Raw genomic sequence first — 25,927 nt, 5'->3', positions numbered from 1 at the left:
AAACTATTCCCTTTAGGTTTTATTTGCTCTGCTGTCAATTAATCTTTTTTTTCTGCACTGTAATGTCTACAATGCACAAAAGACTCCCTTTTTGGGAAAAAGATGGCTTAATCCCATCTCTATGACTACAGCAGACACAGTCATAACATTCACGTTTCACTTCTTTCTCCTATTTCTGCCACGAACAGCGGACCACAGGAACCTTGAATGAAGGTACAATACATTCTTTGGCTTCCGTCTTTTATGTTGGGACTTCAGGGGTGGCCATATATACGTATATAATAAAAAACCCCAATGGGCAATTGTGCATAGTGAATAGGGGCCTACTACTTGGACAGCCTGAACATAGGTTTCCCAAAGAAATCTCTGTTAATGTGACTTGTACTCTTCTTTTGTCATCCCAAAACTCTTTCATAAAGTTCATTGAATCGTCTCAAGTGGTGGAAAGCCATTTCGAGAAAGTACAGAAACGCAACTGGTAATGAGCTCTTGGTAGAAGTATTTCTTTTGGGTCTATGACCGACTTGGGGGATGAGTTGTATTCTATGAAAAATGCAATTCATTAAAAACAGAGCCTTTCCAGAATAAAAAGAACTGGAATCTTAGAGGTGTTCAGGCCATAAAGGTAGGAGAATAAGTAAGGAAATAAATTAAACTGAAATCCCAGATGATGGAACGGAATATGAAAATATTGGGTAGAATCAATAAAAGACTACGTCAGCCCATTACACTAAGACAAAAAAACTTTAAAGGGTCAATCATGAAAAATATTTCTTTGGGACCCTGGGATCAACATCAAGGTGGGGATATTGCAAACATATTCATCTTTATATAGTCTTAATGATAGCTTTGCACTTATGAAATAAATGTTGCATATGAATGTTATACAGAAAAAAGACAATTTTGACCCAGAAGCTGACCATCTGGGAGATTCCTGTTCCATATGAAATGGAAAGAATGTAAGATTTTATTGTCTACTGGTGATCTCCTGTAGGAAGTATAAGATCTACTACACTGTTGTCAATGCCACATGTACTCAAAATGTTCGGCAATTAATATCTATGTTTTTCATTAAGTATAAATGTTGTGAATGCGTTTAATTTTAACATTAATCTCAGAGAAGCTGAGATTTGTTGCACAGGCTGGCCACACAATATCTGATCAATTCCCTGCCCTACATTTATTTCCCTTCTCCTCATCCACCAATATAAAGGCTGCCAGGGCCAACTGCAACTTGGAAGGAAGCGAATAATACTAATAACTATTACAGGCATAGTAAATGTAAATAAAACTGGCAAGAAAAGAAAAGCCAAAATAAGGGGAAGAAAATATAAAAAAGACGTTTACAGTGAGAATTCTAGGATTTTTTGTGACTAGTCCTCGTCAGAGCCTCTTCTGCCTGCTATGATAATTTGATTGCGCCTTCTAAGTACATCCCACCTCCTCCCATATAACACCTTAGTGACAGACATATGTGTGCCAGGTTCAGCAAATCCTAGATTTAAAGGACATCATAAAGATGTAAATGTTATTGGTCTGTTTTCTGTAGTTAACAGACGGGGCGCGACTAAGTCAGTGATTGTGTACTAAATTCGAGCAGACTTCTGATTGGCTGAACACAACTGGAAGATGGTTAAGATATATCTTTTATTTCCCTCTAACACTGAGATCGTCAGTCTTGGGCAGTAGCCTCTAAGCATATCTCCTAGATTGTAGAGCAGGGTCCTCCTCACCTTTTTGTATTTGTAAGTTAAAATGATTATGTGATGTGCTACTTTTTATGTCCTGTTAACCACTGTACAGCACTGTGGAATATGATGGTGCTATAGAAATCAATAATAATAATTATCCCCAGAGCTACAAGTATTCCAACCCTGCAAAAACCTAATTTCCTTATATTTTTGTAGCTCATTTATCCCTTCCACTCAGGCCAGCAGTGTTCACTTCCAAGTCTTTAGGAAGACGTTAGGACTCTTGTTATTCCATGGATCATTCCATACAGCCAAAATCCTCTAATCCAACAATGAAGCCTAGTGTGAGTTTATGCTGTCATTGGTTTATGTTGTTTTTTTATCAGATGGTGTTAAAATTTCAAAGTCATTGTACAGAGGAAATCAGAACATCTGTAGTTCGGATCATTCAAAGAAATTTGATGACCCAAGAGATTGTTACTTGTCTACCCCCACGATTCCCATGGAAGTCTGTCTGAGAATGAAGCCGTGTTTGTCCTGCAGTGTGCAGAAGATGTGGTTACATACTTTGTTACAAACTGTTTTCTTAGGTGCACGGCTCCCAAGTAAGAGATAAAATAATATAAATATAATGACCGATGCATGAAAGTTTAGCAAAACAAAATTCTATTTGCGACATTACTGTTGTCTAGTGGCACTTAAACCTAAGAGAAAGAATTTGCAGATACGCTGAGAAAACTCTTGTGTTATTCCATAGGTTTGAAAATGAAGCTTCATGTAATAACAATAGAGCTTTTATCGCTTGCTATTACGCAGGCATAATCATAGGAGCCAACAACTCATGCCTTTGACATGATTGATGGCCACCAGATAAGACTCTTAATTTTATACCTCTAGCTAGTATTCCAGTTAAATGTTTATGGATTTATTCTATAACAAATAAACTGCAGTGAAATTATAGATTCCATCTTGTAGACTTGATGTTTTGAAGAACAAACCTTAGGAAGTTTCTCTTGTGAGATGGACTAAATAAGCCCTGTATAAAACATGGTAAAGTGGAGAGATTTCCCCAACAATTTAACAAATTGTGTAGAAAGTAAGATATCATACATTATATACAGTATGCCTATCCAACTTCCCCTAGAGTTAAAGTCCATTGTTACTGTTTTTAGGTTTGTTGTTAGGTTTTTTTACACTAATGTGGATATACAACTGATATTTTACTGTTTTATTTTAGTACGCACAGTAATAGCAGTGTCCTCCTCATTTAAGGTCTATTACATCTACTTGGAATAGGCTATAATGGACCTATGTTGTCTGAGCACTGCCCTTGATAGTGACAGGGTTTGTTTTAAAATTCATCCCTGGAGAGCAATCAAAGGCAAACTCCTGAATTTTACAAACAATTTAATCCCACTGATTACTTTTGTAGAGGCGCCTTGGGAATAGACGAATGACTACTTGTGGCCACCTGGTTTATAAGAGTCTCTGAAAAGAGCTGGGTTTTCAGACTCGTACATCAAGCCACAGTCAGGTTTTTACTCGTTTCCTCCACACAGTAAAAAGGGAATGCATTGGTGTATAATTTTAGCCGTGTAACACAAATGCTCCCAGTGATTACCCCACAAAAATGATGGTCGGGTTTGGAAGAGGGAAACATGAATGAGCTTGTACAGCATGCATACAACTCGCGTGCACTACTAGAAGTTCTTCAAACTAGAACCCAAGAATAAAAATACATATTAAATGTCAAGTCTACAATCCAACAGTCGTAAAATGATGCAGGAGTGCCCATCATTATTGTGCAACAGTTAACAGACATTAACTTTACTGTACGATAGGGGGTTCCTGGTCTGACATCGCAATGTTCTAATCCAGGCAGAACGGTATAGGCTCAGTAACAAAGCGCAGGGTATAACAAAAGGGTGTACTTTGGAATATTAGTAACATGGCAAAGCAATATTCCAGCATATGTACATAAGAAAATGTAATAAATGTAACCAGTGCGTAAATGGAGACATATCTTCCAACTAGAAGGTCTTTACTGGCCTTGCTTCAGGAGAAGACGCAGCACACTATCACTATAACTATCACTATACCTGTGCTGCCTCTAAGGCAAAGAGAACATCACAGGTTTCAGAACACCTTGATGCTTCAAAGGATCTTTACCTTTCAAGAGAACATATGATACTTGATCGTGGCCAAGCCACAAACATATGTTTTAGTCTTCACACAACTCAGCATTAAACTGAGCAAGAAGGTCAATATCTAGACTCGGCACAAGAGATTCCCAAGAGCAGACAGTGTCTTAAACAGCCCGTCTTAAGGTGCGTCCCTGCTTCCTAGAAGGGATACCAATTATTCATTCTGATGCCCCTCTAAGTAACAATATAAGTCAATATGGATAAATGTCTCATGGGTTACTTAGCAGAAAGTGTAATCAAAGTCTCTTTAATGACAAGCCATGAAGCATATAGGAGAATGTAAAAATATAAACATTGCCAATGACCAAAAACAATGAAAATGTAATTCATTTAACTTATGTACCCAATTAAAAATTTTGGGAGCACAAGGAAGTATTATGTACTTACCTTCTACACACATCTCCACCTCCTCCAGGTTTCTCAATGTTATTCTCATTAGACTGGAACTTAGCATCAGCTCATTGCGATGAGATGGCCACATGGAGCGAGGTGCTGGGTTAACAAAGAAAATCCTCGTATCCCCTGTTGACACTTGGTTGTCACAGATGGTAGGATCCCCGAAGCCTCCAACCATCACCTTGTTTCCTCCATCCAGCAGTATCTCATTGGTCACAATTTCACGTCCCTTCAGGTATCGCCAGACTCGAACCTGAAGAAGGAAGGGAGTTAAAATATCTTTCCCAAACACTATATTTTATATAGTTCAGCACAAATAAACCCATGTAATGCTATTTCCACATCAAAATAAGCAATACATATGTGTTAAAAAAAATATGTTTATTTGTATCGAATCCATCTAAATGAAAGTCAATAAAGGAAACTCTCAATATCAAAAAAGTTTTATGTCTATGTATAGGTGTATGTGAGCATAAATGTCTATGTATAAGTGTATGTGAGCATGAATGTCTATGTATAAGTGTTTGAGCATGAATGTCTATAAGAGAGTGTGAGCATGTATGTGTATGAGTGTTTGTGTGTGAGCATGTATGTGTAAGTAGTGTCAGAGGGAGTGTGTGTGTTTGTGAGTATGAGTGTGTGTAAATTTGTGTAAATGTATTTAGACATGTGTCCTGAGTGTATGTTGGGGGTAAAGCGCAATGATGCACAGACAAGCTGTTTGGTGCAAAGATAGCACATATAAGCTGTTTGGGGGCACTGACAAGGTAGGCTGTTTGGGGGCGAGGGTGGCACTGATAAGCTGCTTGTGGCAAAGGTGGCACTTACAAGCTCTTATCTAGCAAATAGGGATGAGCAAAACAATGGGGAGGCAAGCAATTCATTGTCCCAAGTGTTATTTAACCTAAGACTTAAGACTTTGATTTGTACCCTATAGTTTCTGGCTAAAGGACACTAGATTGTGAAGTTCTTTCCACTGGGACCAAACCAAACATTTTTATTTATAACAATCACCAGCAGTTTTGACTCAAGCACTGTCTGTGCCCTGGTGGCTATACTTGGTTTTATTTACACAGGATCCAAGGCTACTTTGATAATAATAAATTCGAAGAGCAGGGACACCTTCCAACTCGTGGGATCTCTAAAACATTAATACATTTACAAATATTTTTTTTTGGTGTTTTTGGTATGACCTGCACACTGTTCATGTTTGACAGACATATGGCTAAACTCCTCTGGTGGAACCAGCACATGGCTGGGTGTTTAGAAATTGATGCGATCCTCACTGCTAATTCCTACATGCATCACTCCTAATTATTACAGATGTCAGCGTTCTGGGACTCTTCTGTTTCTGTGCTTTCTCAACTAGCCGGCTTCTGCGGTGAAATGTAATACTGTGCATCAGAATGGTAGTACCAGGGTGTCAGCTAAGACCGATCCCCAAAGCAAGTTCTTCGCCTTCTGTAGCTCTGATTGTAAACCGAGAAGACAAACCAAAGGTGGAAGATTTGCTCCTATGCTCTAATATGTATGAAATGCACATTCTGTGTAAAGGGCAAACTCACAGTTCATCACAAGCTGCATTATTTATAACATAAATAGTATATATATAGACACATAGGGTTTGACAGCAGATAAGAACCATCTAGCCTGCCTGTTTTAAAGGCACAGACCTACATCAATCTTTGGTCTCCTTCTAGATTCGGGATAGCCATACGCCTATCTCATGCATGCTTAAATTCCCTGTGTTAATATCTATTATTTCTGCTGGGAGGCGGTTCCACTTATCTACCACCCTATGAGTAAAGTAAAACTTCTTTACATTACATCCTAATCTCTGATCCTCTAGTTTTAGGTTACATTTGAAATAAACTTCCCAGCTGTACATCCTTTTGAGTATTTAAATGTTTATATCACATCCCTCTCTCTTCTCTAAGCTATATATGGCAGCAAAGACAAGATAGGGCTTCGTTTCCAAATCCTGTGTTATCTGCAAAACGATATACGCTGTACATTTGTGCCAAAATTACAACAGCTAGTTATTCTACATTAGAATTCATTTTAAATGTTGTTGTTGGATGACTGGAGTAAAAGGGTGGATGTAGGGCTCTAGTATTAATGTGAGCAACTAAAACCTTAAATTAAAGATATAGCAAGGCCCTCTTTTAGGTAAAAGAATAATTTTCAAGCTGCTCCATGGACCTGGAAGCCATATCAGGATATAGACCCCCACATAATAATTAAATCAGAGAATGATGTTATCTTGTGCTATCTCCTAAGACCATCATACTGATATAGCGCTGACATGCGCAGGATTTAAGCTGATTCTGGAACACCCTATAGATGAGTTACATCAACATGGAACCCTTGGTTGACTGGAACAGCATTACACTTACACAAGCACATGCCTTCATGACCCCTAAACATACTCCCACGGCCCTTAGGTTATGCACCACTGATCTCAATTAATATCTATATTACTAAAAGTGCAGAGGTCGTAATCATTCCTCCTGGCATGCCAGGCCTCCTTGATCATGCTTATGCCTTAAAAACTACCGTATTTTATATATTGTTTGAAACTGTAGTCAAGGAAATATTTCAATGGGGTTTCTAATAGCATAAAATTAGAATACACAAGAAAGGGGAGAGATAGTGGCAGCAGCGGCACATGGGTTCCATCTGAGAAGCCACCAAACACTTTGCACCCATCCGGTTTGTTCTAAATATATATAGTTGGTTTAAACAGGATGGGTGCAAGGTGTTTGGTGGCTTCTCAGATAGAACCCATGTGCTGCTGCCACCACCTTTTTCTTCCTTAAAATATGAGAAAAGAGGGGTTAAACATAATGCAGATTATTCTTCAAATTGCTGCATTTTTTCTCCACAATTTATGTCAGAGTTTGTATGCATGTATGTATGTGTGTGTGTGAATGAGTACGTGTGTGTATGCATGGAAGTGAGTTATGGGGGGGTTTCTTTTTTGGGGGGGGGGTTATTGAAGGGATAGGCCCCAACATGCAGCTTTGGCACTTTGAGGTCTGCAACTTGGTTTCATGCACACAAAATTGGTCACTCAGGACCAAAAATGTTTGTCATCACAGCTCTATAACAATAGAGCAAGAATGAGAGCAATGTATAAACTGTTGAAAATAATAATAACCTTTATGATGTTGATGTGTCAGTCCTACTAGGGGCTTTATATCTATACTATACATTTACCATGACAGGAATATAGGGGATTATTGTGTATTCAATTTAATGTTGCTTTAGCGAACAGGTTAACAGTAGCCACAGCCTTCCCGTGCTTTGTATTCTTATGCGAGGATATGTGCTTTAGACCAGGACGTAGAGCCAAAGCACCTCTCTATTAATTTAAAAGGAACACTGGTTCACTGGTCCCTGTTAAAAAAGGCATTACTGACCATTTAATTTTCTACTTTTCCAAATAAGTTAAATTAGATCCAGTCCACATGTGCTTTCAACTGAAACCAGTTGCCATTGGTGTCCAAAATGAGCAGTTCCTAATGTGTGAATAAAAATAAAGTAGAAGTTGGAAGCCATCGTGATTTACTGTGATTAGGTCGCCGAAGCTTTACTGAGATTAGATCACTTTATGCCTCTATTACCTTACTAAATAAACTGCCGAAAGGCAGGAAGCAAACAGAGAGTCCTCATGATAAGAAAATGGCTTTCACTCTCCTTGGATCGTAGGACTGACCCTGAAACAAATGGATTTGGCAGCAAGGACAGAAATTCAGGGTCAAACAGTCTAAATTGATCTTCCTATTTTGCTAGTTTCATTTTGAATGATTTCACCATTTAGTTATAATGATATGTCATTTTTGGAAATCTTTTCCATTGGAATGCAGGTCAAATATATAAGGTGAGCGATCATATAAGCAGTATGACCTGTGTATATGTTTTCTCTACTTATGGACAGGCGACGTAAGAAAAAAACTGAAAACAGAAAATTAAAAGGGAAAAACGTGTGATGTCAGCCAGAATATTAATGGACCGGAGCTAGCAGCACCAAACACATGGAAGTTTATTCAATAAAAAGAAGCGGGCGCCTTAAGGTGAGAAGAAAAATCTCACTGGAGCTTTTCCTATTTATCTACGCATCATGAAGGGCCGGCAGTTTCTCTGTGAGAAAAATGTCAGTACGTCATGCAGTTAAATATAAGAACCAGGAATAATGCAGAAGATTTTCGCTTAAGTTACGAAGGGCCACGTATTACACGCGCTTAAATAGAAGAGGCAGCTTTCAAGAAACCTCCCCGCATTAGCCACGCATGATACAGGGCCAAGTCAGCCCATTATCCACTGTGAATACACCTCAAATAGAATGACTATCCTTGGGGAGATTCTCCAGAAAGGAAAACAGGGTTGGCCATTACAATATATATATATATATATATATATATATATATATATATATAAACAGTGCATTATATTCTGCTACGTCGTTTAACTCATGTAATTTATTATATCGGACCAACTCAGCCCTTCATCCAAGACAAGCTGTTACAGGTCCTTCTTAATACAGAGATCCGTCCTCTCACCTCAGCTCAAAGTTTAGTGAATAAAGGCCAGTGCATTATGAACGTGGTTTATAAGGCACTCTAACGCTGTAGAGAGGTAGACAAGTAACCCAAAGCGTTTGGCGGGACAAGCATACGAGAGAACTATTGCAACATTTGTGTCCCCGCATTCTTTGAATCTTTCGCCTAACTTTATCTCCCTCTCGACCAATCCTCCAGATAAGTAGCCGTGCAACACTCAACTCTCAATCAATTTTCTCTCAGCTCCCCTCTCCATCTTAACCTTGGAATGCTAAGTATCCTTTTAATAAATGTTCTGTTAGCATAGGGAACATTGCATTTCTGAAACCCTTCAGTATTGGGCAAAAACTATTATTCTTTATGCTTCAGGAAAAGCACCAATCACTCTAAATTAGTGCAAGGGGGGAAAAAAATAGAGCGCTTACTGAGCAATCTACAAGATTCACTGTCCCAGACATCCCACATCAAAGACTATCCAATTAACACTAAAGCTTCCCTTTTTCTTTGCAAAACCTGATGACAGCAAAAATCCTTAATTCTGTTCTAATTTGTTCTCCTGTCTGGGACTCATTAAGCTATCCAGCAGTTGCTAAATCTCTTTACGCTTCTCATTGATTTATCCCACCTTGGAGACATGAAGGAACTTGTTTGCAAAGTAATGAATCTCTACTGTTGCCTAAACCCCAAAATGACAGGCATGCGCTTACACATTCCTGAATTCTCACAAGGGTTAAATCCACTGTAAACGCCAAAGTATTTGCTATGACCTGATCTGGTGCCTCCACTGCATCTTACAACTCAAGAAAAAAGAAAAAAAGAGTAGCCTCGGGCCAGTATTGGAATTCAATAACTGCCAGTGTTGAAAATGCCCAGTTTTTTTGAAATGGGTATGGTTACAAAATGGCCATTTCTAAAAAAAAAAACCTAATGACAGCCTAGAAACTGGATGTTGGAAGACCTGAGTGATGGAAATAATCATCTTTAAACGGTTAGGGATCTTAAAATAACAAAATTATACACTTCTCTTAAAAGTCGCAACACAAAACACATGTTTCATGCAGCGACTAAGTGCTCATAGAGGCCATTAAAGTGACTTAAAGCTGCATTTCCAAGTTTTGCGTTTCAGAATTACACAGTACAGAGCCTTCACCTGTCAATCATTCATATATATATATATATATATATATATATACATATATATATATATATACAGTGAACCAAAAAAAAGAAACATATATATATATATACATGTGTGTGTAGACATAGCATTAAACTGTGTGACAGGTTGACAAAGAAGTGATATCACCTTTCTTGTCACCTAATGCCATATGTTAAGAGGGGAACCAAAAGAAGACAATGGCTTGCCGGTTTTCAGGAAGCTTCTCTGGCCAAAAAATGTACAAGACTTCAAATTAACTCTTTAACTCTATTCTTTAAGCTGTTGGGCGCCTGTGTATGCACATGGATTTTTTTTTTTGCATCATGAAAGGGTTAAGATGCATCAACTTAGCCATTGCTTCCTTTGATCCGCCTGCCCTCTTAGCTCTAAAGTAACCTACAGCCTGACTAGGTAGAATAGCAGAGAGTTATGAAGAGTGTTACTATCTCCCTACATTCTATTATATTCTATAATGTTTGTATATTTGCTGATTAATGAGCCTAAATAGGTTTTTTGGAAGCACCACAGAAATGAGGATTTTAGCACTACCCCCCAGAGGAACCCGAATTCAGTCTTGTCCAGGGTTCCACACATTTATGGTAGAAACAGCATCCAAAGCTTGCTTATTCTTCAAACCCATCTCAATGCATTGGGTGCTTATTAATGACCCTTCCCTTGTCTAATGGGTTTAAGAACACCATAAGAAGCTCAGTGGGGAATCCTTCAGCTGCATCATAGACACCTTATTGTGAAAATAATCATTAAACAGTGTAACCAAGAAATGAATATGCATAAAAAGAACAGTCACAGTTTACAAAACATAAATAGGAAACATTACACGGTCTTATGTAAGTAACAAACTTATAAGTACTGAACACCTTCTAAGCCTGGGAAAGGCAGATAAGAGCTGGGGTCACAATGACTGATCAGTAATCCACATGCTGTCCAAGTGAGTGACTTGATAACAATGGCAGGATATAAACCTGATAGCTATCCATGAAGTCATTATGCCAACAGATAATGCAGAATACATTAAACTGATACACTGTGATTAAATAAAAAACTTTTAACACTAAAAACTAAAGATCATGAGAGTCGAAAGTAGCAAGAGCCCTGAAACATGGCACCCACACCTCTGGCATGGGAAAGGCTGGGACCCAAGTGTCCTGGTGACCCCATAGATGATTCTGCGGGTCCTAAATCCATTATATGGTGGTCCCAGAACCAGCAGACATTTCAGCACCCACCCATAAACCGATTTTCATGAGTTTGCTGAAGTTAAGACCCCATCTTTCCCCACTCAAGCGAGTCCACCCTGTGTCCTACTAACCTTGCAGGAGTAGGTGTGGTGGACAGGGTCCACGTTCATGATCTCCTCCACTGTCCCGGTCAGCACGATATTCGCTTCTTCTTCCCTCTTCTCCAGGTCTCTTTCGGGACAATTGCCCCTACTCACCCCTAAGCACACAGCCACCAGACCCACTAAGATCCACAGAGGCATAGCCGCAGCCCTCCACCTTCTCCCCATGTCCACAAGGAAGGAAAGCGCATCCAAAGCAAGAGGAGCCCAGAAGTAGGGAGAGAATGTGACAGCAGATCCCAAAGTCTGCGCTGGGTACGAGGGCTTCCCCGGGGCTCTGCTGCGGCTCCTGCAAGGAAAACCTTTCCACTTACGGACTGGAGACAAACCCAACGAGGAGGGGGAGGGAGGAGAGAGGAGTGCTACTCAGCAAGGAGAGCAGTGTGAGGTCTTCCCAGGGACAGGGCTCGGAAAGAGGGATTTGCATGCAATCTGAATTGCTGATAAGCCCCAAAAGGAGGGGTGTGTGGGGGGGTTGATGGTGGCAGATCAGTCTTCCCTCCGACTGCTTTGCCTGTTTCTTAAGAGGGAAAAAGTAAAGGAAAACGCCACCTCCAGGAAATGCGGCTCAAATCAGGTTAATGGATAATCGGGAGCGCAACGTGATCTGCTTGTTAAAGGTCCACATGCAACAGGGGCTGCCGTTGCAAGTGAAGCCGTTCTAGATGAGTTGGCTCGGTTCCCAGTGACTGCACCCTGGGCAGAAGATGAAGGGCATCTGGGTCCAAGACTGCAGGGCAGCTCCCCGCAGGCACACATTGCACAAAGTACACTTGCAGTAGGGTGTGTGTGTTTGTATAGGTTTCTACTGCAGCGAGAAGCACATAAAGCTAAAGCAAATGGTGCAGCAAATCGCAGAGGTGTTAGTAAGTAGACGGAGTGATTTATATTACTATTATTATTATCAGTGCAAATAATAATACACATAATGCTTTCACTCACATGAATAGATACATAACGTGTGAGCCAAAAGGTGTCGGGGCCCCAGCGGGTATGGATGGGGTTATGGATAAATTGGCAAGAATATTTCTAGTAAAATGCAGGGACAATTTTAATGCTTTATTCGATTATCTGTATTTAGTGGCATGGAAAAGAAATGTGAGATAAACTTATTTTTGCCTGAAATATAAAAAGAACCAAAGTATATATTTTAGCACATTCAGTATATCTGATGTTTTTAAGGGGATAATTCAATAAAATAAATTGAATGGTGGGGATTTTTTAGAATGCAGTTGACTATGGTAAATAAATAGCGGAAATAGCATTTAATACAAAAAAACTTTTCTTTTACTTTTGAGATATGATTTACCTTTAGCTATAAGAGGGTTTCAGGGGACAAATCCAGGGGGAAACATCAAGGAACACAAGTCTCAACCAGGGCAGTGTCCCCTAAAACGGCTTTGTTAGCAGTAAACACAAAACATGATTTTATGTATTAGATCCAATATCCATAAATGTGAAATCAGGCGTTCAGTTTATTACATACATTCTGTGGCTCCTGATACTAGGGGTGGCCAAGCTCTGGTTCGCCATTGACGATGACCGACATGATGGGCATTGTAGTCTAGAATCTAGAACAGTTAGCATTCTGGTTTTGACAGTAATAATGATCAAATCTGTTTCAAAACGAGTTTAATTAAAAATGTAAGGTAAGTTTGTCTGCTCACCCCACAAACTCAAATTCTGCCATTACCAATAAAATGTGAGATAATGCAAGGAAATCATAGAAAAACTGAATGTTGAAAATCATTGCTTCTAAATATTCAAAATTGTACATATGAAATGAGTCTAAATGTGTTATTCGTTTATTTGAAATAATTGTATTAATTTTGTAATACTTATGAATTGGTTACAGTTAGTATGTATAACGCAGCCTTTTATCTGGATGCTCCTGATTTTCAGATAACTAGAGTATTAATGCAGTGTTTGTGGGCACAGGGCCAGGGAGTAATGCAGATCCTGCTGGAACTCATTGACCCTCATTGGGAACTGAACGTGTGCATTAACTAAAAAGTGGTTTTGGTCTAGCCGCCAGATATTGGGCATTTTACATTTTCTATTCTAAAGAATGTATTTTCAGACGGTACTCAACAGGGAAAACCGTATGGAAGGGGTCATATGGCAGAATAAACCATATTCTTGGGGCTCCATTGTGCCCCTGTCAATAGCGCCCTATTCTAAATAACTTTACGTCTTCTGAATGCGTTAGAGTTAAATTACACGTTTTCCGCCATGAGATGGGAATATGTTAAGAGACAGTGATTATGGTAACCATTAAGCCCGGACTGTCTGGCACACCTTGCAGTTGCGCAGTGGGCTGGTGGCCATTAGACCCGTATACTTACAGATACTGAAAGATTATTTCCGTGTATCCAGCTGGGGCTGCACGTATTTCATTTTTGGAGCCAATGGCCTTGAAGTGCCAGGGTCAGATTTTTTGGACTGTAGCTCAGAACTACCCCCCCTGATTGATGAATACAAAACTGTCAAAATGTTAAGATTTGTGTAATTGACTTGTAATCAGTTATAAATGACATTATTTTATATGTCTTGCCAACCAAGCTGTGTTTTCGGAAGACATTCAGTCTTCTACCGGAAATAGTCGGAGGACATTGATCTATGTTAACAAAAGCTGAAGATAGAAGAAGACTGCGCATTTTGGGGATTTATTCACTAAACGGAGTGTTTATAGGAGATTTTGCAGAACAATTGTGCGTCAGTTCATTGACTTCAGCGTACATTATAAACGTTCCCACTCAGTGAGCTTCTGCTGCAGGAACACTTTGGTTGGCCCTGTATAATGTGTAGCTAAATCAGTGAGATTTCTTCAAAGTCTCTTAAACCATTGAATTATACATTATGCAGGGACAGCTCAGCCCTTCTAGCTGGAATAACCTGCTAGTGTTGGCCCTTCATAATGGATAGCGAAGTAAGAGAGCTAAAATCTTGATAGCTCCCCGTTTAGTCAATAGACCCTTTTACTTCTAGTACCCCAGTGACTATATTGAGAGACAAATCCCATAATTACATCTGTCCAGAAATGTAAAGTAATAAAATAATTTTCCGTAAACCACCTTATAAAATCAGGAGAGCACAAATTATTATCCGTCAGCGTCGCTGCTTTCTTGTTTTACGCTTGCTGCAGTATCACTATGAAAAAAATCTTTCATATCCAATTACTTCTGTCTCTGGATTTATCACAAGTAGGACAGGATTAATTAGGAAAGAAAAAATGCTTACTCAGAAGATCAATCCAGGCTTCTATACTTACCTTCACTAACTAATAACGGTAAAACAAATCTTAGCATCTTCCAGCCCAGGAAATGGATTTCTCAGATACATTACAGGGACCGCAACACATTAAAATGTATATCGGAAATTTACCGCCGTCTGCAAGCTCATCTTTATTAAAAACTGAAGAATGAAAAGGTCTTTAGGCTGTAAAGAGCTTTCTAAATGTCATACATGCTAAAGAGGGAATATATAATATGTCCTATAACGCAATGTGCTATAGCAGCCCAAAAGAGAGCCAATCTGCTTATATGTCATGGGAGGAGGCAAGCAGACAATATTTATATACATTTTGTTGCCATTAAAATAAGATATAAAACAGATGATTAGTGATGAACAAGCTGGCAAAAAATGTGGGATACCCAGACATATCACAGCGATTTAACGCACCAGTTTACACATCACAACCTTGCATTCTGAAGGTCAACAAAGTGTGCTGAACGTAAAGTAGCACACTGCCGGTGGAGCAGCGCTATTAGGATGTAGCGCTATTAGACGTTGGCCCACCAGGCAGTTGCCCAGTGCGCCAGATGGTCAGTCCGGACCTGGTCCGCTATAATGCATGTGACGTTGGTTACATATTGTATTCTGTCTATTTAGATGAGATTTAATGGGAGTGCTTCCCTGCCACTGATTGGCCGCTTCAAGCAGCCAATCGTTGCCAAGAATAGCCAGACCATGGATGAGGAGGACAGCAGCAGGGCTGCAGATTCTAGATCAATAAGCAGGGGTTTTTTTTGTTTTCTTGGAAACATGCATATTAAAGTATTTAAAGAGTACCTTAATGTGCACTCTTCTTTAGAGGGGTTGTCAGGGACTGTAATATTTGTATTACTTTTAAATGCAGAATTTGAGGGTGGACAAGAACTCGTTTGGCCCGTCTAGTCTGCCCATTTTTCCTGATGTAGAGACTCAGACCTTAATCAGTTCTTGGCCATATGCCTATCCCATGCATGTTTAAATTCTCACTTGTGCGACGTTTTTGTTACATTTCATCATAATTCATTTTGTTTGCATTTTGTGGAATATCCGTCCTGTTGCTTTGTATTACCTGCTCATGGGACGAGAAGTGGATGTAGTTCAGAGTTCTTCCTAACAACTCTAATCATTCTTAGCCAGCTCAAGCGCTATAGACACATATTTCTCATTCCAGACCGCGTCACGTTGCTATTAAACACTGTTAATAATCCAAACACAGCACAGACAGAAAAGCATTAGCCACATTCCGTTCATAGGAATGAATTTCAATAATGGGTCTCCAGGGAGCCAGGTGTTTGATGAAAACTATTGAATGATAGGAAAATGGCTGAGAATTTTTGAACTGTAAATGCAAATAAGTTTGTGACTGGAATTGAGAGACAATAAGGTACATTTTTCTATGAGATTTAGCGCAACAGGCATTAAGAAATAAGTATCTGGCAAATAAGGAAACAGCCGTAAAAAGCCACATTTAAGAACTGCATCTGATTCGTATACTAAGCTCCATCCCACATCATATATGATAAAAACGAGTATCCTTGTTGGCTGCTATACAGTGGTTATGGCTACTGATTGCCAGTTGTTTGACTTCCAAATAGGGAAGTGGCATTTAGTTTCAGCATTCCCTTCCCAGTTCCACTCACTTCTCACTCCAACTATGCCAACTATTTCCTTGTGCTTGCCACTGCCATGCACATGAGATTTTCTACATCAGAAATGGTAATTTTAGCTGATTTCACTAAAATAAGGAGTCTATTTTAATCCAGAACTGGTGCAGGGGACAGTAAGCTGTACCCGGCACTGGTGGTGCTCAGTAAAGAGGATGGCGAGTGTGGAGGTCATTTCTTGGGGGCATCAGGGGCATGTATATAGCATAGAATAGCACAAATAATTCTTAAAATAAAAGTTTTATTTATCCAATCTAGGTACCACCCATTTTATGCTTGGTCATCCTCACAAAGTAATTTTAATGTTCTTTACCCTGTGCAGTGGCTTATGTGCTTACAGCATACCAGGGAGCATCTCATTGACCTCTCTCTACTGCTTCACACATATGGCCAAGGTTAGTCCTCAAAAGAATTTAAAGGGACAGAAGTCAGAGGCGTGCCAAAGTTGGTGCACAGTACCCAGGTGCCACGTAACTGAGGTGCCCAGTGGTGTCATGTAATGCACATAAGATATGAGGCAGGGAGAGCCGCAGTAAAGACAAAGGCTCTGTGGATGAGGTAAAAGGGAGGGAGAGTGAGGAGAACTGTCCGAGCTGAACTGATGAAGGGAAAATGGAGAGAGATGAGAGTGTATATGTATGCATAAGTGTATGGTGTTAGAATGAGTGCTTGTGTGTGTGTGTGTGCATGTATGCTATTGAGTGTGTGTTAGTGTGTAGTGTTAGCATGTGTGTGTGAGCATATAGTGTTATAATAGGGGCAGACTAAGCGTCCGTACCCAGACACCAGTATCAATGACAAGGCTTATGGAGGTCATTGTTACCTATTAAGTATTAAGTCAAGTGTCGTTCACAAAGAATGTCGCTGCCTGCCCTTGTGTTAGAGTGTGTATGTGTTAGTGTATGGTGTTATCATGTGTGTCAACATAAAAGACTAGAAGAACCTGATAATCAGTACTGATGCTCCAGGTGAAATCCAATGAGAGTTTCCAATGTATGGCTTATGCTCTAGTAAGTTAGGGGTTGGGGCAAATACATTGATGTTATCTATTTAATTTATATATTTGTTAACAGTAAATAATTTTACACTTTAAAATGCTATTAGTTCAAGAGTTTTAGGCTTAAAGTTAAATATCAAGGCTGTATTGAAAGTAATTCCAAGTTATGAATTTTTCATGAATATCCTACTTGAGACGGTGGCCTGATGATTATATCCAAACACATTTTATTATGTCTTAGACCTGTTCAGCTTTAACACTTTACTGCGCTCGTACAAATTAAAGATCTTTAAGATGTTACAGGGTATTGCAAGCCCTGAAAAGCGCGCCGCTCGCCTACATGTCAGATACGTTTTTATATACAGCATTCTTTACCGATATGGCTCGTTTATAAATAAATGATGATAATATTTCACACTGAGCGGATATAAAACTATATTTAAAGCTATAGTCTCTTCCCATGCGGCTTTGTATATTTTGGAGCTCCCTAACCACCCGGTGGAAATGTTCCCTCGGAGACTGGATAGAGTTCCTAATAAAATATTTATGGTGCGCAGTCAGTGAGCTGGGAATGTATACAACTGTAGAAATGATGAACAGCTCTGTGCGTTTCCTAGCTAAAATTGTCCTGGTTTTAAAGTGGGTGCACAATTTATGGCATAACCTTTTAACCCCTCACTATCTATGGAGAATGTCAGTGTATTGTGGAAAATGTATTACCTTGGCTCTGGTACGAGGTCAAGGTGAAAACCCACATATGGAATTACATTAACCATATTGTTTAGAATATCTTAATATTGTAACAAGAAGGCTAAAGTATATGGTTGTTACGGAGTGCATGCAATTTGTATAGAATTTTATGCTGGAGTATTTGATTTCAGTTGTATAATTTTGTATTATAATTTTGATATTGTATATTATAATAGTATTATATAGTGTATTATAAATCAATAATAATGTATTAAAAATAAAAGGGGATTATAAATAAAAGGAAATAAACAAGTTGCATAATTTCTGAGTTATGATTTCCTAAAACAGAGGTACCACGTCGCCAAATAAGCTCTTATTTACCACTACATAGGCATCTTTGCTCAATGAAGTCCCATGCACACTAAGGTCTAATGATCAGTAGTAAGTACAGATTAATATAATTTCATTTCAGTGAAAAACAAAATTAGCACTTGGCCAGTAAAGTTGAAAAAAAGAAACAAGGATGAGGGCAAATAGAAACCAGTCTTGACCAACAAAATAGAGGGAGGGGGTCTTTAATTGCCACACATCATGGTTGGAATTGTATTCTTTCCTACTCATATATTGCTTGGGAAATGATGCCCAAACTTAACAGTTTGGTTTACCATATTGCCAAAACATCCTTTATATTTGTATCAATTTCTAATGCCTGCTCGTATTGTGTGGTTTTGTGCTTACCGAGTGTGGAGTCCACACTGGAGTCCACTGGTACCACGAGCAAGCATTTAGTTCATAACTAATATGTGTAGGTACAAGTGCATTACTTTGCATTTATCCACGTTGAATCTCATCTACAAATGTCCTTAATAGTTTATCAATTTAACCAAATCGCTGCATGAATCACTACTATGAATGAATATCATGAATTCAACTTACAGCCCTACCTGCAGCAGGTTCAAAAGAAAATGTTTTAATACCCACAATCCATAAAATGTTCCTCTGTTACCACATGTTTAACTGCAAAAACATCCAAAGAAATGCGATTAATAAAAAAATGTCTTTCTCTAGCTTTAACCAGTTTTGTACCAGTGTGCAGATCTTTTAAATGTCTTTTAAAGCTTATTGTATCACACTAAACGGGTGCCTCCATTTCAACTTGGATTGGTTTGGCTGATATACGGAGGACGGAGACAGGGTGCCAGGTGTGCTTTCTCTATATGTCAGACATGCTTATACATGCTGTATTCTCGTGCACCCTTTAAATAGTTTTTAAATTGGTTTTCCATCTAGTAAATACTGTGATGTTGATTATTCAGCTCTGTTGTAAATTCCTGAATTGGTGTATGGCTGTTGCAAATAAATTGCCTGCAACAAAGCAGCAGACGGTTATGTGTGTATGGTTAGTTATGACAGTTACTTATGGAAATCTCTCCCTTAGAAGGTTCTATAACAATCCTGGGAAAACAGGGTAGAAGCTTATTATCATAGCTGGGAATTTACCAATTCAGATACCCTGGAACCAGTGTTCCCACATAGCTTTTTTAGAGAGCGCACACGTCCAAAAATTGTGCGCACAACAGTTTTTCCCAAAAAAAGAAAAAAATAATAATTTTTTGGAAACTTTATGCGGCGCGGATATTGTGCGCACAAAATTTTTGCTCTGTGAACATTTTTGCACAAGAGAAATTTTCTGCGCACGCCAACTGAGAAAAATTAGATGGAGCATTGCCTGGAACTGTCTCCCATGCCATAATGGAGTGTTTACCCTGATGGTAGTAGAATGATGAAGATACTAGGTAGTGCATAGCTGGTGGCGGGACTAGCAATTGGTGGGAAAAGCGAATTCAGAGTAGAAATGGGGTGCAACCAAACAACTTCAATAGGTAGGAGTTGGCATAACTGTGGAAGGGAGTGGGCAATGGCTACCCACCCAGCAATCACAAAAAGCCCCAGGTTCCTGGAGCTTCAGCGGCAACCCAGACAGGGGCCCCCTGGAACTTCAGGAAAGGGGGAATATGACTGCTGGCCTAGGCCGCAGTATAGGGTTAATTGCAAGGTCACCATTGGGCTAGGAGGTCGCAACAATGTTGCAGGCGAGGGTTTAAAAGGTGATGACTGGTGTACTCCTACCTTTTCCTGCCTGGATCCTAAGGACAGGCTCACCTATCCCACCCTCCCTCCCCATTTATGTCATATTTCTGGTGTTGCTGCTTGTTCTTTCTTTTGTAGTCACAGCTGCGGAAGAATACCCACCTCTGGCCAGCGATTGGAATGGGAGAAGTCGAGGCTGCGCCCGTATGGGCTTGGGGAGGCGAGTCCAGTGGGCGGCTGATGGCACCCGCTGGGCTAGAACTCTTGGTTTGTGTGTGTGTTGAACCGCCTGCTAGGCTTAATGGCTAGCAGCTGGCGGGTTGTTATAAGGTTAGGTTTTGGTACATATTGTTATCCTGGCATGTGTTAATAAAGCTGTGGCCAACGCCCTTACCCACATTAACGGCTCTTGTTGTTATTACTGGGTTTGGGGTATAAGGGGTCGGATTTGGTAGCGGTCTCTAGGGCTAAGCAGTCAAGTTCCACTTCCTAGTTATGACTGCTGCCAATTTAGCATTACTTATTGGAGTTTTTTATATTCCATGACCATTGTGGATTTATTTCAAATGGCGTTCTAGCTGTTCTAAGCTGAGCACTTCTGCTAATTGAATTAGGAACTCTTTGTTATTTTCCATTTTTCACATATTGACCGTTGTATGACATTATTATTTATTGGGATATCTGATTTGATTTTATTTGGCATTTTGAGTTTCTTAATGTTACTGTTTTTTTTTTTTTTTACAAACTTTATTCACTTACTACCTCTGTGTTCTCTGGTAAAAGAGGATAAAGAACCATAACTGTTAGTGATCAAAAAATTGATTTTTCCAAAATGCCAAGCATATCTATCACAATAAACTAGACAGTTCCCTGGTAATGAAGTAGGACTTAAGTCACTTGTATAACAGGACTGAAAAGCTTACTAATGGGTATAGCAGTAAATGGCGCAATCAATTTGGAAGCCTTCATTATTCTGTTACTAAAAAAAATAAGTAAAAGTAAAACACAGCGTCTATGTGCATGGAGAAAATATAATATGTACGATAGTTGGGTAGAGTGCCTCGTATTAAAAGGAACATTCTTCCTACATTTATTTTAAAAAGCTTAGCAAAAAAAGAGCTGATACCATTGTAATAATTAAGAAAGAACTAAAACTCTTACAGAGGCACCTTAATAATTATGAAAGAGAAAAGGCATAAAGTAGCTTGAACATCAACTTGGCCTGCCATACTTGGCCTCCCATTCTTGAGCACTCTTATTCTGTAGCGTGATTGGCTCAAATTCAAGCCTGACACTGTCCCATTGGCCAGAAGCACTCGGTTGATATTGGTTGTTTATATATGGGTGCCAAACTGCACAAGAATGCTTTTGACGACTTATTCATGCAAATAAGGAACCAGTTTTCTCTTATGAGAAAGATTTTTTATTGTTTATATAGCACCATCATATTCCACAGCGCTGTACAATCCCCTTATCGCTAAATTCTGAAACAGAGGTTTCCCATTTCTTATGACCCCAGGAGTTTTTAGGCATTTACAAGAGTTGGGCATTGCTAGATGGATGTTGAGTTCATAAGGAACATGATAGATTTTTTTTCTTTTTATGATAGAGACCCCGTGATCATTCTATGTCCTTTTTTTATTGATAGTTTACATGTAAGGATTACATCTGTGTTAACCTTTTTTGAAAAATGTTTAAAATAAAGAACTAAAAAACCAAAAGAGCAGTTTGGTATAACCATATTCAAAACTTTTGGAAATTGAACACATACCTCCTATTTTGGCAGGTTGCCCAAATTACTGAATAAAGCGTTATCTCTGGAATAGCATATACATATACAGTATATCTATAAATGTAATATATATAAATATATATATATATATATATATATATGTATATACAGGATTATAAAGTATTACATATACAGCACCATGAAATTTAGTTTTTTTCAAATTATTTGCTGTTTTTATACACTTAATTCATACTAAAGGACAGATTGTACAAAAAAATGGAATAAAGAGCCCCATCTGTCCTTCAAAACACAAAATGCAATCTGCCTGGGTGCACTAAACGATGAAAATGGATATCATAGGTAATCAATAGGTATAATCATAGGTATGCAAAAGATCTCACGTCACTTAGGGGAGTAAAACCCGGTGTCAAGAAGGGGTTAAGGTAAACTAGCCCCTTACGTCTAAACCAGATATCTCCAAAATAATCGCTAATTCAGAAAGATTAGCCAATAAGTAGTTTTGCTAAAATAATTTCAATATGCAAAAAAGCTGTGATGACCCTTTAATTAAATTAAGATAAAACTATGACATTAAATAATTTGAAGGATTTTAGAAGGCATGGGTCGTGCCAATGTTATCTGAAAAGTATTTTCCCTGCTGGTTTTAAATGACCTATATAGAAAAATAATCAACTACTATGGAAATAAGGAAAAAAAAATGCATTTTGTGACCCGGTGAGACAGATTCGTATGCTGCATTACTTTTAGTCTTTACACTTTTACACCGTACACAATGTAACACGAGAGTGCACTTTGCAGTATTAACCCCAAGAAACTGCCACGAAAAGACACTTAGGCAGCACTGCAGCAATAAAAATATTCAGCGCTTTATTTTCTTTTTGTGGAAATACTTAGTGTCTATTATAAATGTATAGATATAAATGTTTACAAGTTGGACCCTATCTCGCTGGTCAGCCATCAGGTGCATTCTAATAAATGAAATGGATTTCCAAGAGTTCTAATCCATTAACAAATTAAAGGTTCATTCAATATTGCTGTGCAGGGGCGTAACAAAAAATTATGGGGTCCCCATGCCAGAGTTACGATGGGGGCTCCAAGCTCCTCCTCTATGATGTTGGCCACGCCCATAAACTGATTCAACCCCAGAAAGCTTTAGCAGTGTTTTAGAAATATATTAATGTCCTGCTTTTTTTCACCCCTACAGAACAGCCTTCCTACCCCGGTCCTTTACCCACACATCCTTCCTAACCTCGTACTTTACCCCCACAGAACAACCCTCCTATCCCTGTCTTTTTACCCACACATTCTTCCTAATTTTGTCTTTCACCCATACAGAACAGCCTTCCAACCCCCTGTCTTCACCTGTACAGGCTTCCTGCCCCCCTCTTTTACCCATGCAGTTTTCCTACCGCATCTGTCTTCTGCCAATAAAGCTTTCCCTCCCCTCGGTGTGCCGTATTTTTTTGTACGATGAACGAGTTTCCACCTGCATGAATTATTAACTCTTTTTTTTTCATACTGGATTACTATAAAAACTATGTTATGGAAACTCACTTCTTGGAGTGCTGGTTGTGTATTCGAACTCACAGTGGTGTAGTCAGATAGAAAGCCATGTAGAAAAGCACCAGACTCCAATTCATGTGAGAAACAGGTTTTTTTCAACTTTTTCAATTTTGTAGATGGTAAAAACTGTAGTTTAAAAAAAAAAAAAAAATTCCAAACTACTCTTCCCATAATCACGAGTGTCAAAAACCATTATTATTAAATATTAAAAATGCAAGTGAATCTTTTGTAATAACCACTAAATTATCTCAATGTATAATTAATGTCTAGGGCCTGAAATTGAGAAACTCAGTGTCTCGGTGCATGTTTAATGAGGAAAATGTTATGGCTGTATAGCCTAGAGAAGATGCAGTCCTTAGTAGAAGTTGATAGCGTTTATTGGGCCGACATAGTAAAAGATGCAGCTTCACCTCAAAGGTGAAGAAAAGGCTTCTCAGGTCATCTAATTCAATCTAGAGCATTGAATAATCATTTTTGTATAAAAAATTCTAATAATATCAATAATTGGGACTTTTTGTTTTTGATCAACATGTAAGCCCCTCACAAACTACAATGTGAGAAAAAATGTTCCCAGGGTGCCCGTTAGCCGTGAAAAAAACCTAAATTCAGGTCAACCCAGTGAGTAGCAGAACATCTGCTTCCTTTATCTCCTCGCTGCCTGAGAAGGTATTCCAGGCCTCAGCACACAGATTGCGAACAGGCCGTGACAGGTTCCCCAACACTACATGGCATTTCAAGTGGTGCCTCCTGCTAATTCTCTCAATCAGGTTTGGGTTCAAAAGACGAACTGGGATTTTTTTTGTGCATTGGTTGTCGTTTTTTTTTTTTATGTTACAAAGCAAACAGACAAGTCACAACCATTTTACTCTAACAACAGAAACCCAGCTTTTCTGCAAAGTTCAGAACCCAGGCAAACAAGGGAGCTATTCATTATTCACCTTGATATTTTTTTTTCCCTGCTTCCTATGTTGAGGTTTTGGAGTTGGTTTTTGACACATATTAATCCTGTTAAACAGGAGGGTGACGACATAACAAAAATATGCAGAGGAGACGGTAGAAGCATGTTCCGGTGTAGATTTCATAACCCCATCTATGTGTGTTTTACTATGCATACTGAGTAGGTGAGGATTATGTCTTTACTTAGAAGACGTCCTTCTAAAACCACTCAATGAAAGAGATCTTTCTGTTGCATACTTCCCAGGTGTCCTGATTTTTGTACTGTGGTCCGATCTTTGGCCACTATCCTCTATAGCTCCCCCCACTGTCTTTATTTTGGTGGCAATGGGGATCATGGGCCAGCTGTGGAGATCCTCTGATCTCTGGTCTGTGAGATCCTCTGATGTCTGAAGATCCTCTGATCTCTGATCTCCCATGACTGGCCCAGGAAGCTGTAAAAATCAACAGAAGTCTGTGCTGTTGCCGCACGGAGCTCCATTGCACATGGCCACCTTCCATCGCTCTGCTGGAGAGCGCGTTGAGATGACGCTTCCTGTATTTGGACAACTGAAATGTTTGGGGTATGCGGTTGCCATAATACAGAAAACAGATGCTGTGTCCTTAATTTAGACCATTCTCAATGTATGGTTCCAATAACTAATCATGGATAAACATCTGTCTGTATGTAGTGTTATTTTTTTTGACTAGTCCAGTAGTTTTTAACATAGTTTAAATAACGTGTTTCCTCTTATACTTCCTGTTTCTCTAACCAAAAGCATAATATTTATACACTCATTAGACTCTCTTATGGTGATTATTTTTTCATGGTATAACCGAGGCAGAGACGATGTGTCCTACAAATGTCCCCTGATGTCAGCCTTACTGTGCGCCTCCTGTTACCAGACTTGACCTGCATCATTTTGGGTGTCCGAGGTACAGAAACCGAGAGGCAGCAGAAATTTGCTCATGCGCTCAAACATTTCAGTTGCCCAAAGCGGGACACCTTTATTGGGAGCATAGTTGTTGACTGCTTCGTGCGTTCGTACAAATCAACGAAAAAAACGAAGGCAATCTCCGAGGTAACTAACGAAAACGAATTGCAAAAGTGACAGTATAAGTACGCTGACGCCATTTTAACTTGTCAGTAGCAGCAGTTACAGATTGATGGGAGTTGAAGTGTGAGATTAATGCTCATTACTCATATACAATATTTTATTGTGGTGCAGAAAATGTACTGTTGTGCGGTGGATTGGAGAAGCTGTAGTGAATACTGTAGTGTATTACAGGGACCGCAGCAGATATTTTTTCCCTGCTGCTGAGTGGAGTACGGCCGGGAAACAAAATTCGGTGTCCAAAAACGAACGTGGAAAAACAAAACTAAACTTTAGTCCGAAGCGATTTTGCTCGTCGTGCACATGTCTAGTGGGCAGCTTGGCAGGACAGTGCCTGGAAACAGGATGGTTGGGGGTTCGTATGCTAGGGCGTCAGTATGATAAGTCAGACTTAACCCTCAACACAACTTAACTTGTATTTTAAATAGAACATGTAGGAAAACAAACAATAACGTTTAAAGTAAAGCTTTAGATCA

The 25,927-nt window shown here is 39.2% G+C and overlaps 1 protein-coding gene across 9 annotated transcripts in view; it reads right to left on the bottom strand.

Annotated features, from left to right (window-relative positions):
• AGRN (agrin) overlaps positions 1-11,793 on the bottom strand; it is a 178,329-nt gene extending 166,536 nt beyond the window's left edge. For 5 of the 9 annotated variants that reach the window (XM_053452512.1, XM_053452514.1, XM_053452511.1 and 2 more), the window contains exons 1-2: positions 11,343-11,793; positions 4,283-4,544 (exon numbers count right to left, since the gene is read on the bottom strand). In XM_053452512.1, the coding sequence (XP_053308487.1) occupies positions 4,283-4,544; positions 11,343-11,540 (460 nt within the window). In that variant the 5' untranslated portion in view covers positions 11,541-11,793. The remainder of the gene's footprint in view (positions 1-4,282; positions 4,545-11,342) is intronic. The other 4 variants (XM_053452515.1, XM_053452516.1, XM_053452517.1 and 1 more) reach the window with 2 other exon arrangements.
• Between the last annotated feature and the right edge of the window lie 14,134 nt (positions 11,794-25,927).

This window comes from Spea bombifrons, chromosome 12 (genome assembly GCF_027358695.1).
Source record: "Spea bombifrons isolate aSpeBom1 chromosome 12, aSpeBom1.2.pri, whole genome shotgun sequence".
NCBI lineage: Eukaryota > Metazoa > Chordata > Amphibia > Anura > Pelobatidae > Spea > Spea bombifrons.
Note: the sequence above shows the minus strand (reverse complement) of the source record. Positions and strands in the feature narration are given on the sequence as shown.